Genomic DNA, 15,520 nt, shown 5'->3' on the forward strand with positions numbered 1-15,520 from the left:
TCCAAGTGGAACCCATCCCTTTTGTACAGGGCTGGATTGTCCCTAAATGCTCAAATCAAAACCCCTCATTCCTAAACTTCATGTAGTTGCTTTAGTTCTTATGATAATAGTAGGAAGGCAACTCATATCTTACATGGCTACAGAAGATGTATAGCAGCCTTCCAGATGTGTTGGACTACAACTCTCAACATGGGAAGTCCAATGTAAGGCAAAAAGGAGAAGGAGCAACCAGAGAGGTGGCACTGAATTCCCTTGCCTCCTCTACTTTATTGGCAGCTGTTATGGCCAATAGAGGGAATCATCTGCCCAGGTAAGGGGGCCCCACTCACCACAGACTGAGACAGTGCAGCTGTCCCTCAGTAGGAGCCATGGTGGCACTTGGGAAGGGTCATTTCCCTCCATGGCTGCCTCCAGCAGATTGCCATCGAAGGATCATCCACTCCAAAGGCGGTCATCCATTTGGGTAGGAGTGAGGACCACCCCCTTTTCACATAGTCCACGTGGAGGTCTTGTGGGGTCCCTCTTAGCACCTAGAGAAAGTGGAATACTCAACACTATCTCTGTGCCTTAGCATATGGATTATGGAGAAGCACTAGTGAGACATAGGGGCCATCTACACAGCACCGCTTTCAACCATCGCTCCATCGTAACTGCGCAGCATTGCAGCTGCAAGTTAGCTTCTGCTGCGGTACACCGCGCGTGATTTACTGTGGACTTCTCCAATGGGAAAATCCACTGTGCCCTTACACATAGCCATTTCAGTGAAGCAAACTGTGGCAGTTACGCTGCTCTTTTTTTTACCATTATATTTAAATGCACAGCTGCCCAAGCCTGTGAGGGTGGGGGTGCAACACTTCGGGTTTTAGTGGCTGTTTTGTATTTTGGGGGTTGTTTTGTGTATGTCTGCTCCTCATTAGGTAAAGTGGGGGGTCTGCTCCTTCATTACCATGCCAACAGTTTGGCAGTCCTCCAGCCCAAAACTCTCGCGATGGTTCGCACACACCAAGGCGTGTGCCCATGAGAGGTATGTGCCTACCCATCATCCCAAAATGGTGGCTGGAGCAAAGTTGGTCCAGGACCTTCTGCTCCTCTGACAGCCCCCTGGCCCTTGGCCACTGACTCCAAAGCAGCCACTGCTAAGATACGAAGCTGCGATGGTGTGCAAAGGTGTGGTTGAAGAAATGAGCATGTTTCTCCATGCCTCCGTAACTGCGCAGCCGCAAAGGAACGGGGAGGAGTGAAGGGGCATCTCAGAGTGACACAAGCACTAGGCATGCCTACCATATGCCCACCACAAATGTGAAGTCGGTTCAGGGAAGCAACAGACAGCTCGCAACCGCGGGAAGTCCACAGCAAACCAAAAACATTGCAGCAAAACACCTTTCGAAATCCGCGTTTTCTGGGTGAAAACCATGGTTTGGCTGTGAAGTGGTGACTGCATCGTATGTCCCAAAGGACCTCGAATTGCAGCAGCCCCAGAGTAAATGGCTCATGTAGATGGGGCCCTAGTTGTCGGCTCCTTCTTTGAGGGCACACAGGTCGCTCGTGGGACGTGTGCTGGTGTCTCCATTAGCCATGTTTGGTTTTGAAGGGGAACCTAGATACAGTGGCATAACAGAAGCCTGGTGGAATGGAGAGAACCAGTGTGATAACCGTAACCCACTGGTTCTCTCCATTCCACCAGGCTTCTGTCATCTCTGGATGCAAACTCTATGCAAAGGACTGGGAAGGGAGTATTTGGGCTGATGCTGCTCTGTACATCAAAGAAGCATGGAACCAGCTAGAAATCTCAAGGAGGGCAGCCTTCTTCATAGAATCACTGTGGGTGGCAATGCCAGGACCCAAAAGTAATTTAGTACTGGGGACATGCTACTGCATCTAAAGAGGAAAGTGTTGTTGTAGTGGGTGACTTCAGTTATCCTCACATAGGCAGAGTAAATTCATGTTCTGGTCAGGGCAAAGAGGTAAAATGGCTAGATCCTCTAAATGAGTTGTGTCATGGAACCCACCACAGAGGAGGTGACCCTGGACTTAATCCTAAGGGGCACCTCGTGCCTAGTGCGAGAGATAGCTGTTCTTGAACCAGTTGGAAATAGTGACCACAGTGGTATCAAACGTAATGTATATGTAAGTGGAAAATTGACAAGGAGGCCTGTAGTGGGGAAAGGTGACAAGCCCCCTTTCCCAACCCTGGCCCAGCCATTTCAGCTTACTGTACCTAATGGGGAAGTGACTTTGAGACGCTCCTGGATGTGTAGCATTAAGAACTGCCCAGTGCAAAGCGCAGCCAAACAGCTCTTTGCTCCAGCTTATTGGGAGCCCAGATGCTCAGTTTGGTTGCAAGTTACACTGGGCACAGCTAGATCCTGCACTGCCCTGGTCTCCTTCCTCACAGCCTTGGGGAGCCCTTCCCATTTGGGACACCTGCCTAGTCCTGTAATGCGGCACAGAGCTCAACGATCACAGGAGATGCTCCAGGATTCCATGTCCAGGCATCTGTGCCAACACAGCCACCCCCTCTACCCATCTGTTGGTGCTCTGTATTTCCGTGGGAAATTAGAGCTGCCCTGGGCTCACAAAGCTGAGTGTGTGTGCAATTCTCAGCCGCACAAATCTGGTAACAACAGTCTGTAACTACACTAACAAGAAACACATGTATATTCAAGAAGGCAGAGGTTTTCTTGTTTGTTTTTTAAAAGAAACCCCAGAACCCTACCAAGAACAGACACATCTGGCATAGACTAATATCTGTAGATGATCCATCCTTGTTTTAACAATATTCTTGATTATTTAGTAGTTTAAGTAATTTAGGTGTTTGCCAGACTGTTCAGGGTTTCTGAAAAAAATGGTTTTGTTTTCTTTTAGTTTAAAATGGTGTATATTTCTGCATGGCTAGGGAGACTACCTGTTTCTTTGAAGCCTCACCTGGAAATCTGGTGACTCCCACCTAGCAAGGAAGACTGGCTACAGAGAGCTAACTTTTCTCTGCAAAAAATCCTGTGGGACTGTGGACTCCCCTACACATCTGATGGAATATGTTGGGGAATTAATGCTGTGGACCCTCATCTTATTCTCAGCCTTCCCCCACGTCTGTGCGTGAGTGTGTGTGTGTTTGTGTACCTTATATCACAAAAATACCGTAAGTCTCCAGCAACCCACTTCTAAGGAAACTGAATCCTAGGGAAGTCCTGGGCCCCTGAAAGGTCCCACTGCTCGGAAGTGGGTTTCACGTGCATAGCACTATTATATTAGCTACTGAATAAGGTATTTCAAGTCCCTAGCAAGTCACAGGAACCAGGTGGATGGACTCACAAGCCACACTCTCTCAGCCGTAACTCCCCCTTCTGGAAAATGGGACATACAGTGCCTGGTTGCAAGTGCAGATCTCCTTAGCCGGATCAGGGTGATAGGTTATCAGGGTTATAACCTGGCAGCTTTGGGCTAAAGAAAGCACTCCTGAGGAGGAGAAGCCATAACTGAAAAGTGCTTTATCAATCATAAAAAATTGCACAGAACTTCCTGGTATTGGTTGTGTTTGCCCCTACAATAGCCTTGTGAGGGAGGACCATTGTACAGACAGGGAACCAAAAGAAAGCAATTTACCCAAAGCCACACAAAAGGTCTGTGACACAGGTGGGATTGGAACATAGGTCCCCTTGCTTGAAACCGAGGTCCTCCTGCTAGACCACACTGACTGAGTTTATTTGACCTCTTGAAGGGTACAAGTGCTAGAGCGACCACCCCCCTGTATTGGAGAGGGGTAAGAAGACGGGCTGAAGAACTCCTGGAACGGTAGGTCTGCCTGCCCCCACACCCACCACCCCAAGGGGAAAAGTAGACTGTGGAGATTTGAGGTCTTTGGGGAAGAATCAAAGAACCCGGAGATGGAGTCCTTTTTTCATCTCTTTTCTAAGTTAAGCAGGAGTGTTCCAAGCAAGAGACAGACGTCTGGCAGACTTCTTGCTGACGACTATGAGGAAATGAAGGCTGCTTCCAGACCGGGGGCTGGGGGGGCAGACGGAGGCAGCTCCTAGTGCTACGCAGCCATTGCTCTTCCGCTGTAAACTACATATGGAATTGCAAGTGACTTTCCATGCTTTGGGGAATGTAGCACTTCTTATGTGCATACCTTCTGCTTTGCTCCGTCCATGCTAGCGTGTGTGGGCAGGAAAGGAACAATCCTCCTTCCTCACCCCCTCCTTCCTGTTCCCAGAGAGACTGCTGAAGTCTCTGGGTGCTTCCAGATGGAGGGCTCCTAGCGCTACCCATCGAAAGGCATTGTGGAGCGATTCCGTCTTTTCCTCCTCAACTGTTTTTTTTCTGGTAACTAAGGATGCTTCCAGATTAGGCATTTCTGGCACCGTGGCCCTGCTTCATTCACTGGATTTTATGGGCTGTGTGTGTGTGTCCAGTCGATGACATCTTTCAGTCATAACCATGGAAAACCCATTAAGGAGAAAAAGACGGAATGACTGCACAATGCCTTCCAGTTGGTAGTGCTAGGAGCCCTGTGTCTCAAAACACCTCCAAAAAAAAGAAGAGGCGGTAGGAGGATTGCAAATGGAAGATGACATTGTCTGGACCCTGTGTCAAATTCTGTGAATGAGGCAGGGGGATTCCACAGGGGTCAAGGGGACCCCACCATAAGACTCTCACGGAAACACACACCCACCCCTCTCTCTTAGCAGAGCTCACCATCCTCTTCCCTCCCTCCTTCCCAGCCTTATTGGGGCAGGGGCTGCCTGTCTGATGGGCTGAGCTCTCCATCAGAGAGAGGGGCTCCTCACTCTCCTTCCTTCTTTCCCTCCATTGTTCGGGCTCTGCCCCATCAATCTACTCCCCACAGTTCCGATGTTGCTGACATTCCTGTTGCACAAATTGTGCCTAAGTTCGTTCCCTCTAGGAGGAGTATGCCAATATCCCCTTAGAGACACACAGAACTCCGAGATTCAGTCCAACGCAGTTTTATTTGACAGGAGACAAACAGCGCTGCTTGGGTGGATTCTCGCGCGTAGCACCACAAAGGAGAACCACACCCTGGGTGGTTTTGGTACAGCTTATATACACTCTGGCTACATAACTTGTTGACGTGTCTTATCAAGCGGGGCAGGAAGCGACCTAGCTCGAACTGGTTCTCTAGCTGCAGGCATGGCGGCTTCGCAAGGGTGGGGGAACTCTTCTGGCTGTACGTGATGGGAGACAGACCGTTGCTGTTGGTGTCATCAAGGCAGTTGATAAGACTATCCTCCTCTGGGACTTTCCACTGTAGGAGGCTGCCTGAGATGGCTGCCACTACTTTAAGATGGTGTCTCTTTGGTTCTATCATTCCCAACTACTCTCCCTCTCACACGCACACCTCCTTCCCAATTCACAACAACATTCCAGTGGAGATCCTTTGTTTCCCCAAAAGATTTTAGTGGCGCTATTTCACTAAGGTGAAATGGAGTAAATTTAAAAATAAAAGGGGAGCAGGGGAGATGGAAAGAAAGGAAGCCACTAGCTGTAGACACAACATGGCTTTGCCATTAGGTTCAGGTCCTGCTTCTGGGCTTCCCATACCATAGGCACCTGGCTGTCCACAGAACACTGGACTATGTAGGCCTTTGGTCTGCTCCAGCACAGCCCTTTTAATGTTCCTTTTCCTTTTTTATTTCCATAACTGCAAGTGTATGTTCTTTGTGTTTGTTGATAAGCCTTGGTTAAATAAACCTATGTGTTCTGTTCTTGGGGGAATGCTAGCCAGTCTTACGTTGCTGCATGGATTTCTGTCGCTACTGGATTTTTCCCACTTCAAAACCACCAGTGAAATTGCTTTTAAAAAACAGAAGCAAAACTGAATGGTGACAGCATTGTCTGAAGCACCTGTAAGCAACAGCGAGTGAGGAGTGGCGAAAGCACAATAAAAAGCTCATCTAGAAAAGCTCATGAGTGTATGCCCCAGCCGTGGGCCTCCAAGATTTAGATGTGCCGAGAAAGTGGTAAGTCAGATCCAGATTTGCTTACAAGGAGACTTTATTGAGTACTTACAGCACACAGGCGTACCCAATGGTTAGATCAGACAACAGCTCTGAACAAAGAGCTGTGCTGCAAGATGGGTTTTATATCATACATGTTATTCAGGCATAGCAGTGAGGCAGAATGACAGGTGCAAGCATCAATCAGAGTTCTTCTACAACTTTCCCAGCATAGCCTGACAGTGCTTAGTAACGTATTTGGCAGAAGCAAGACTATCCTAATTTTCCCAGCACAGACACCTGTAGCTTTAAGATAAACAGGGCTTCGCTTCTCAGGCTCATCCTAGGCTCTGATAAGATACACGGTACCAGAGCTGATTAGCATGGAATGTGCTGAGGGGGCGCTACCCGGCCTTTGACTCATCTGACCGGCAGAGAGGCCCACTGCAAGGGATTGCAACTAATAATGAACCAAAGCAGAGAGCATTATGGATCTCTAAGCATCTGTAAAACTACTGTTAGCTCGCTTACAGGCCTGGGGTCCTACCATCAAAAGCACGCTTCTTGGAAAAGACTGAAGAAAGCACTAAGGACATCTACACTTGCAGAGAGAGTGCTGCTGTTTTGCTCTTTCCCCCTGAAAATGGGTCTTTCTCTGGTATGAGAAAAGTCAGAAGAGAGCCAGTGTGGTGTGTTGGTTTGAGTACTGGATTAGGACGGGGGAGACCTGGGTTCAAATCAGCCATGAAGCTCAGTGGATGACTTTAGTCCAGTCACTGAGCCAGGCCTGCCTCACAGGGTGAGGAATAATGGACACGGAATCATGGGCTCAAGTTACAGGTAGCCAGGTTCCAGCTGAACATGAGGAGAAACTTCCTGACTGTTAGAGCAATACGACAATGGAACCGATTACCTGGGGAGGCGGTGGGCTCTCCCACACTGGAGGCATTCAAGACGAGGCTGGACAGCCATCTGTCAGGGATGCTCTGACTTGGATTCCTGCATTGAGCAGGGGGTTGGACTCGATGGCCTTGTAGGCCCCTTCCAACCCTACTATGCTATGATTCTATGAGGATTGTTGCTGTGAGGATAAAATGGAGAAGAGAATCATATATGCTGCCTTGGGCTCCATGGAGGAAAAGGGAGGAAATAAACGTAAGACAGAAAGAAATTAGGACAAGAGAGAATTCAGGAGGCTTTTGATGTCATGTCCCTCCTCCCCCCACCCCACTTTGTATGAGCTATCTGTCTATAGTTCAGTACTTTGGGAGCATTTATTTATTTATTTATTATTTCATTTCTATACCGCCCAGTAGCCGAAGCTCTCTGGGCGGTTCACAAAAATTAAAACCAAACAACACACAATAAAACAATTTAAAATATATAGAACATTAAAACCGCAATATAACAATACAACCACAATAAAACCTAGCAGCAGTACAGGAGTTTAAAATACAGATTTAAAACAGCAAAGATAAAAATTTAGAAAGCTAAAATGCTAAAATGCCTGGGAAAATAAAAAGGTCTTCACCTGGCACCGAAAGGAGTACAATGTAGGCGCCAGGCGAACCTCACTAGGGAGCTCATTCCAGAGCCGGGGTGCCACAACAGAAAAAGCCCTCCTCCTAGTAGCCACCCGCCTCACTTCCTTTGGCAGGGGCTCATGGAGAAGGGCCGCTGAGGATGATCTTAAGGTCCGGGCAGGCACATATGGGAGGAGGCGATCCTTCAGGTAACCTGGCCCCAAGCCGTTAAGGGCTTTGAATGTTAACACCAGCACTTTGAATCGGGCCCGGAAATGGACTGGCAGCCAGTGCAGCTGGAAAAGTACTGGCGTAATATGAGCTCGCAGGCCAGTCCCTGTTAACAATCTTGCTGCCCTATTTTGGACCAGCTGAAGTTTCCGGACCGTTTTCAAAGGCAGCCCCACATATAACGCATTGCAGTAATCCAGACGAGAAGTTATCAGAGCATGGATAACTGTAGCTAGGCTATCTCTGTCCAGATAAGGGCGTAGTTGGTATACCAGCCTAAGCTGATAAAAAGTGCTCCGTGCCACTGAGTTCACCTGTGCCTCAAGTGACAGTTCTGGATCCAAGAGCACCCCCAAACTACGAACCTGATCCTTTAGGGGGAGTGCAACCCCCTCCAGAACAGGTTGAATATCACCTAGCCGGGCAGACGAACCACCCACTAACAGTACCTCCGTCTTGTCTGGATTGAGTTTCAGTTTATTAGCCCTCATCCAGTCCATTACCGTGCCCAGGCACTGGTTCAGAACAGCCACTGCCTCACCTGGTTTTGATGAGAAAGAGAGGTAGAGCTGGGTGTCATCCGCATATTGATGGCACCTCAGCCCACACCTCCGGATAACCTCCCCCAGCAGTTTCATGTAGATGTTAAACAGCATGGGGGATAAAATAGAGCCCTGTGGAACCCCATGGCACAATTGCCATGGCACAGAGCAATAATCCCCCGGCACCACCTTCTGGAATCGGCCATCCAAGTAGGAGCGGAACCACTGTAGTGCAGTGCCTCCAACTAAAAGCATTTAGATTAAATACCTCTAAACAAAGTGTATGCCTAAGATTGTTTCATGGGTTACACAATCTAGGTTTTGTATTAACAAGAATCAGCACAGGGAAATCTTTTTTTATTCATTTTTTTAATTACATATATGCATATAACAACATTAAAATACATTGTGCATATAAAAACATTTTTTAGTTAAACAGAGCTTTGCTAAATATCCTTAAATGTTAATAGCTTAAAAATGAGAGATCTCATTCTAAGTACTAAGTTCACTATTCAGTACTGAATAGGCTATTCAGCTGACAGGTATACATGCCTGGTGAGCTTCTAAGAAGCTCCTGCACTGTAAAATCAACACATATTTATACTGTTTGTGTAAAAGTTACCTCATAATGAATATTATCAACTGTCCCATAAATTAGGGCTTACAGTCTAATTATCTCATTGTTATTAAACATTCTTTAAAAATTGGAACATATATAAAAGACTTACACGTACACCTTTCAGGCTAGATAAGATCAATTTTGAATTATACCTTTGAGAAGATAACTCTGTACCCAACATTTTCCAATTAAACTTAAGCCTATACATTTTTCTAGACATCTATCTATCAAGCTTTTTGATGTGTATACCTTACACAATACTTTTTGCTCATTAATTGATAAGCGAAAACTTTAAGTACACTTTTGACCTGGCATATTACAGTCTCACATGTGTGTTGTTGTTCAGTCGTTCAGTCGTGTCCGACTCTTCGTGACCCCATGGACCATAGCACGCCATGCCTTCCTGTCCTCCGCTCTCTCCCCAAGTGTGCTCAAGTCCATATTCACTGCATCGGTGATGCTATCTAGCCATCTCATCCTCTGCGGTCCCCTTCTCCTTTTGCCTTCAATCTTTCCCAGCATCAGGGTCTTTTCCAGGGAGTCTCACATGTGTACATTACTCAAAAAAAAACAACAACAACTTTTGGCCCAAATGATAGGACTTTAAATCAGCATTTTCTCTTTGGATACTATCCAGGTCATCTTGACCATTGTTTTTATGCCAGTAACCTAGAATTCATTGTTAACCTGCTTGTGTCTCTGTATCTTCTCTTCAATACACTTTCACACAATACTTCTCACTTATTTACATTTTTAAATCCTTAATAATCTATCATTATATTTAGCATTTTCATTTCATAATAAGATATCTTATGTTGTTTTAAAACAGGTGGATTAGCATTTTTTTCAATAGTCTTTCCAGCATGTCCAATAAAGCAAAGTCAGCTATTTCCTAAAATCCACAACATAAAAATGGAGTAAGTGAAGTGTGGCATGCACACAGTAAACGCTCCGTCTGGAAGCACTCAGTGTGTAGCAGTTATGCCTTTTCCTCCTTAAAGTGTGTGTGTGTGTGTGTGTGTGTAAAGAAAAAAGACAGAACAAGCAGTAGAAAAACACATGAGGGTTACAAGTGGAAGAAAACTTTTTATCCACCCCCCATAAAATTCCACGAAGGAGGCAGGGCAATATCACACTAAAAGCCTAGTCTGGAAGCATTCTCAAAAGTTGCTGAAACCAGGATGAACACCCCAGCTTTCCAATCATAGCAACCCTTCAAACAAAACAAGAACAAGTGAGCCAGAGAAGCACTGGTGGGATATCAAACTGAATAAATAATTGTTAGTTAAATGAATGCAAAAATGGAAGTTCAAAATGCCCTGGAGTGAGCACAGAATCAAATAAAGAGATAAAGGCTGAACTAGCAGACGTGTTCCTGAAGTAGTGGGCTTTATTCAACCAGCAAAGTTTGGGGTTGTTCTGTAGAAAGAGGAACGGTCCACCTCAGGCATGTGTGTCTGCCCTGCTCAGAGGGAGCTCTCGAGAGCCAGGCACTGTGTGCCTGGAAGGACAGCTCCGCATGCATCCAATGAGACCTAAGAAAGTGTAGGATTGCAGCCTTGCAATAATGCAAGAGATCTTCAGATATTGCACAATCAACCAGCACTGGTCTCAAACCAGCGGGTGTTAAAGGCCACGCACGCAGAGCTCGCCGGACAGTTCCAGCGCCATGACTGGGTGCCTTGTTTGCCACAGGCGTGATTCCAGAGGCCCGGCCGCCCTGCTGGGGCAGGAGCCTTCAGGAGTGCTGGCAGCGCTGGAGCGGAAGTACCAGGTGCTTCAGAGGAAGCTTTGTGCTGAGATGTTGCAGGCGCATTACGGTGAGAAGCTGGCGGGTGGGGCACAGGTGCCGCACACCTGGGCAGGCGGCGATGAGCCAGGCAAGGGCTGAATAAGCAGACAGGCTGGGAGGACCAGAGAAGTGGGAGAAAAGCCCATGTGGTGTGATGATTGACACTAGCTTCGTAGGCTTTCAAAGGGGATTCGACACATTGAGTACATATCAAGTACTTCAAGCACTTGAAAGGTTGCCACAGAGAGGAAGGCCAGGATCTCTTCTCGATCATCCCAGAGTGCAGGACACGGAATCATGGGCTCAAGTGACAGGAAGCCAGATTCCGACTGAACATCAGGAAAAACCTCCTGACTGTTAGAGCAATACGACAATGGAACCAATTACCTCGGGAGGCGGTGAGCTCTCCCATACTGGAGGCCTTCAAGACGAGGCTGGACAGCTGTCTGTCAGGGATGCTTTGACTTGGATACCTGCACTGAGCAGGGGGTTGGAGTCGATGGTCTTATAGGCCCCTTCCAACCCTACTAGTCTATGATTCTATGATATTTATGAATGGATATTAGCAACGATGGTTTGTGATATGGAACCCCAGTGTCCAAAGTAGGGTGCCATTGAGCACCAGATGCTGGGGGGAAATGGTAGCAGAGAACTGTGGGCTCTCATGTCCTGCTTGTGGACTTCCTAAAAGTATCTGGTTGGCCACTGTGAGACACAGAACTCGCTGGAGCATTGCTGTGATCCGGCAGGGCTCCCCTTATGTTCATTTGCATGGTGGTTCATCTCTAAAAGCTGAGATTAATTTAGGATCTAAGGCAGCCTTCCCCAACCTGGTGCCCTCAAGCTGTTGGACAACACATAACCCCCATAATTCCCAGAGAGTTTGGCCATGCCTGATGGGGAAGATGGGAGATGTAATCCAGCACAGCTCGAGGGCACCAGGTTGGGGAAGGCTGATCTAGTGCATCCTAAACAATGCATTTGTGGCACTTGTTTTACCTTTGTGCAGAGAAACATGGGTGCAATTTTTAAATAATAAATGCAAAGGTGGATGCTGGGTCCCCACCCTGTCCTGGATCCATGTGCTTTGTTCTAATCCCAAATATGTGCGGGGTGGCTCGGGGCAACATGCATTCATCCTCATGACAACCCTGCAAGGTAGGTTAGGCTAAACGGGGGGGATTGGTCAGTATAAGCTGCACCACTTCCCATGGAACCTTAGATTTAACCTCTTCCTCTAACCTTTTACTGCCGCACATGGGTGAAGAAAAGCCGGGAGGGGGAGCTTCCCCCCTCCCCCTCCAGGTGTAAGCCTGGTCTCTCTCTTCCTCCTGCAGGGCCGCCGGTGTGGGCATCTCTGCCACCAGACATGAAGGAGGCCAAGGTCTTGGAGCTGGAGATGCTGGTGAACTTCAGCCTGCGTGAGGGGAGCATTTTGGCCCTTTCCAGCCTCCCTGGGGCCCACCACAATGTCAGGTAGAGCCTTGCTGGGAAGGTTTGTGGAGGGCTGACCCACCTCGCACGCAGTAGAGGCGGGTGCCTGGGGCTCTGGGTCCCAGGAGCTAATTGGGGGAAATCTCTGGGCTTGAAGTTGCAGGGAGGGAATTGGGTCCCCGTTTCTCCTCAGTGGAGACGTGTCTTCTTTCAGTGGAAGCAAATGGAGCAAAAGTCCCCAGCCCTTCATTCCACTCACTTGCATGGAATAAAGCAACATGGCCGTGCCACCAGGAACGCCCTTGGGGAGGAAACGCCATTGCGTCCCCTTCCCGCGACACAGAGACCCCCTGAACAATCCACGTCTGGCAAAGGCAACACAATCGCTTGGCCTGGCCCTGGGGTTGTTTGTGAGATCAGTGATGCTCTTTAGCCTGGCCTCCAGATAGCCCCACCAGCCACTCTCCCCTCGTGGCCCGGCCCAGCAGCAGAACAACGGCTGTCCCAGAGAGCCCCAAGGCCACCGCTCTCCTGCTGCAGCAAATGCTGCATGAGGAGAGCCACTGGCAGGGCTGTGCAGAGCGGCTACCTGCCCTCCAGCTGCCAGGGGTACCCAGGTGGCGGGTGGGCAGGCAGTCTCTCAGGAGAGCTGCCTCGGCCATGAAAAGCAACCAGTGCGGCCAGGCCAGCCTCAGATTCCTGGCTCTGAGGGGTCCTTCCTTAGAGCCAGGCATTGATTTATGTATTTATTCTTTCATTTCTATCCCACCCAAGAACTGAAGCTCCCGCATTGTGGGAGGGGGTGTCTAGGCAGCAGAAGAACTTGCACGGGCCCTAACGAGAGAGTTTTGTAGCACCTTAAAGACAAAATGTTTATTATGGCAGAACCTTTCAACAGCTTCTCTCTCCCTCGGTCTCCCTCCCTCCCTCCGAATTTGGATACCTCTCTGTGGGAACGTGTGTCCTTTTCGCTCATCAGATCCGGGGCTCAGGCACTCAAGAGTGACATCAGTGTGGGACCCCACGACCCTTCCACCACCGAGGGCACAGCGGCTCAAGCCCTCCAGCAGCTGAAGCATCAGAGGCAGGCGGAGGCAGCAGCCCTGCTGACTCAGCAACACCTCCTGGCTGGCAGGTGAGATGCCACGGAGACACATGGGTTTGTGTCCTGCTTTCTTCCTGCTATTGAGATGGCGCTCTCTCAGAGGTTTGCGGGCTCTCCAGGTGTCTCCCGCCATTTCCCCCCGCCTGTCTCGTGTTTTCCCCAAACGCAAAAAATGTGGTATTTTTTCCAGCCCACGGAACAGGAGCGCCATGACCGCCCCGTGAAATTCTCCCATAGCGGAAGAAACTGCTGTGTCTGCCTGCTGTGGGCGTTTGCTTTCAGTTGTTGGGGGCACCGTCAGGATAAGATTTGACAGGCGCGAGGGCAAGAATCACCTGCTGATTGCGTCTCCTGCTTCTGTATTTCTCAGTTGGAGGGAGAAGAGGGGAAAATGCCTCCCTGCAACAAAAGGAGACACATCTGATCCCCCACCCCACAAAGCTCAGAAGCAGCATCCTCTGTTGTTTCAGCGCACCCCATTGAGTTCAGTGGGGCTTACTCCTAAGTAAGTGTGCCGAGGGTTGCAAACTTACAGCACAATCTTACATTTTATGTCTACTCATAAGTAAGTCAGTGGTTTCCTGGGGTCTGCGAGCTATGAAAACAAGCTCTTTTGCACACATGCCAGGGAGGGAGGGAGGCACTCCCTCAGATCAAATCACGTGGCTGCTGTGTAAAGAAGCCCTTCCTGATCCCGCAAAGAAACTGAAAGCAGGAAGCTCCAGAAAGGATGCGGGTTTTTGCGGGTTTTTTGCTTAATGTAGAAACACCCACAGACACATGGCTGTACAAAAACACACAACATCGAAACAGCATTATTCTGACTGAAGGTGTTGGTCTGTCTGGCCCAGTGTTGTTTCTCCTGATGGGCAAACTCCTGTCCCACTCCTGCTGTCTATGATCCCTTTCGTTGGCCTGAACCTGCAACCTTCAGCATGCAAAACACATGCTCTCTTTGGAAGCCCTGGTTGACCTCTGGAATTGAGAAATGGCCCCAGCAGCGGACACAAGCACTCCTGAGTGTCCTCTCCCACAGAGTGGGCCAAGCGAGCCCCCTGTTTTCCAGAGTGCTGCGGGCGATGAAACAGGTGCAATGTCAACTAGAACGATGTTGTTAGAAAACTCGGAATGAGTCCGATTGATCACAGGCTATATTTTATTTATTTATTTATTTAAAATATTTCTTGGCCGCCTTTCAGGGTGGAAGCCCCCCCAAGGCAGCTTACAGCAATAAAATACATAAAAACAGTTAAAATATTAAAAGTGATAAAAACATAAAAACAATAAAAGCCAACAATAAAACCAGCAACAATGTTAACAGCAGTACCAGCAACAATAGCAGTCATATCAATAGAAGTCCAAAGTAAAATAATATGTTTTCAAGGCCTTCTTAAAAGTCTGTAATGACAGAGCATGGCGGACCTCCGATGGCAGCTTGTTCCAAAGGTGTGGGGCCACTGCAGAGAAGGCCCTCTAGAGTTCATCTGAAAGCCTACTCCATGGCAGTGAGGGCAGCGAAGAAAGTGTGCTTTTTTGCCACCATTGTGTCTGCTTAGAGCCTCCCAGCGGAGCTTTTCTGAGTGGTTGGAGGCCTGTTATGCTCTGGCCCACAAGAAAAGGGAGTGGACCACTCGATAGCCCACTGTGGCCAATTTGTGCAACACTTTGCGGATAAAATTGATTGTATCCGTGCTGACTTAGATTCCATAGTTGATACAGTTCTGGTGGATGTTACTTCGGTTCCTGCTTGTCTGGTTACAACTGATACTTTTCCATTTGTACAGCTCTAGGATGTGGACAGGATCCTCGGAGAGGTGATGCCTACCACCTGAGTGCTGGATCCTTGCCCTTCCTGGCTTATAAAAGAAGCCAGGGAGGCAACTAGCTGAGTGGGTAAGGTAGTGGTGAATGCCTTTTTATGGCAAGGTGTGATTCTGTCTTGCTTCAAAGAGGTGGTGGTAAGACCTTTGTTAAAAACAAAAACAAAAAACACCATCCCTGAAACCCACTGTACTGGATAATTTCCAGCCAGTCTCCAATATTCCATTCTTGGGCAGGGTGTTGGAATGTGAGGTGGCTTCTCGGCTCCAGGGATTTCTGGATGAGGCAGATTATCTAGATCCATTTCAGTCTGGCTTCAGGCCTGGTTATGGGAGAGAGACTGCTTTGGCTGCCTTGGTGGGCGACCTATGCTGGGAACTGGGTGTCCCTGTTGGATCTGCTGGGCCTCCTGGTGGCTTTAGATACCATCGACTGTGGTTTCCTTCTGAGGCGTCCATCTGAGATGAGGCTGGAGACACCGTTATACAGGGGTTCCGGT

General features: G+C 48.4%; 1 protein-coding gene across 1 annotated transcript in view; it reads left to right on the forward strand.

The window, feature by feature from the left end:
- LOC146339257 (uncharacterized) overlaps positions 1–15,520 on the forward strand; it is a 66,618-nt gene that overhangs the window by 17,036 nt on the left and 34,062 nt on the right. Inside the window, exons 7-10 of the mRNA XM_084811424.1 lie at positions 3,719–3,792; positions 10,565–10,689; positions 11,999–12,137; positions 13,075–13,230. Coding sequence (XP_084667550.1) covers positions 3,719–3,792; positions 10,565–10,689; positions 11,999–12,137; positions 13,075–13,230 — 494 coding nt within the window. The remainder of the gene's footprint in view (positions 1–3,718; positions 3,793–10,564; positions 10,690–11,998; positions 12,138–13,074; positions 13,231–15,520) is intronic.

Source organism: Heloderma suspectum, chromosome 7, assembly GCF_057233095.1.
Source record: "Heloderma suspectum isolate Gila_16-S chromosome 7, 16-S_ref, whole genome shotgun sequence".
Taxonomy (NCBI): Eukaryota; Metazoa; Chordata; class Lepidosauria; order Squamata; family Helodermatidae; genus Heloderma; species Heloderma suspectum.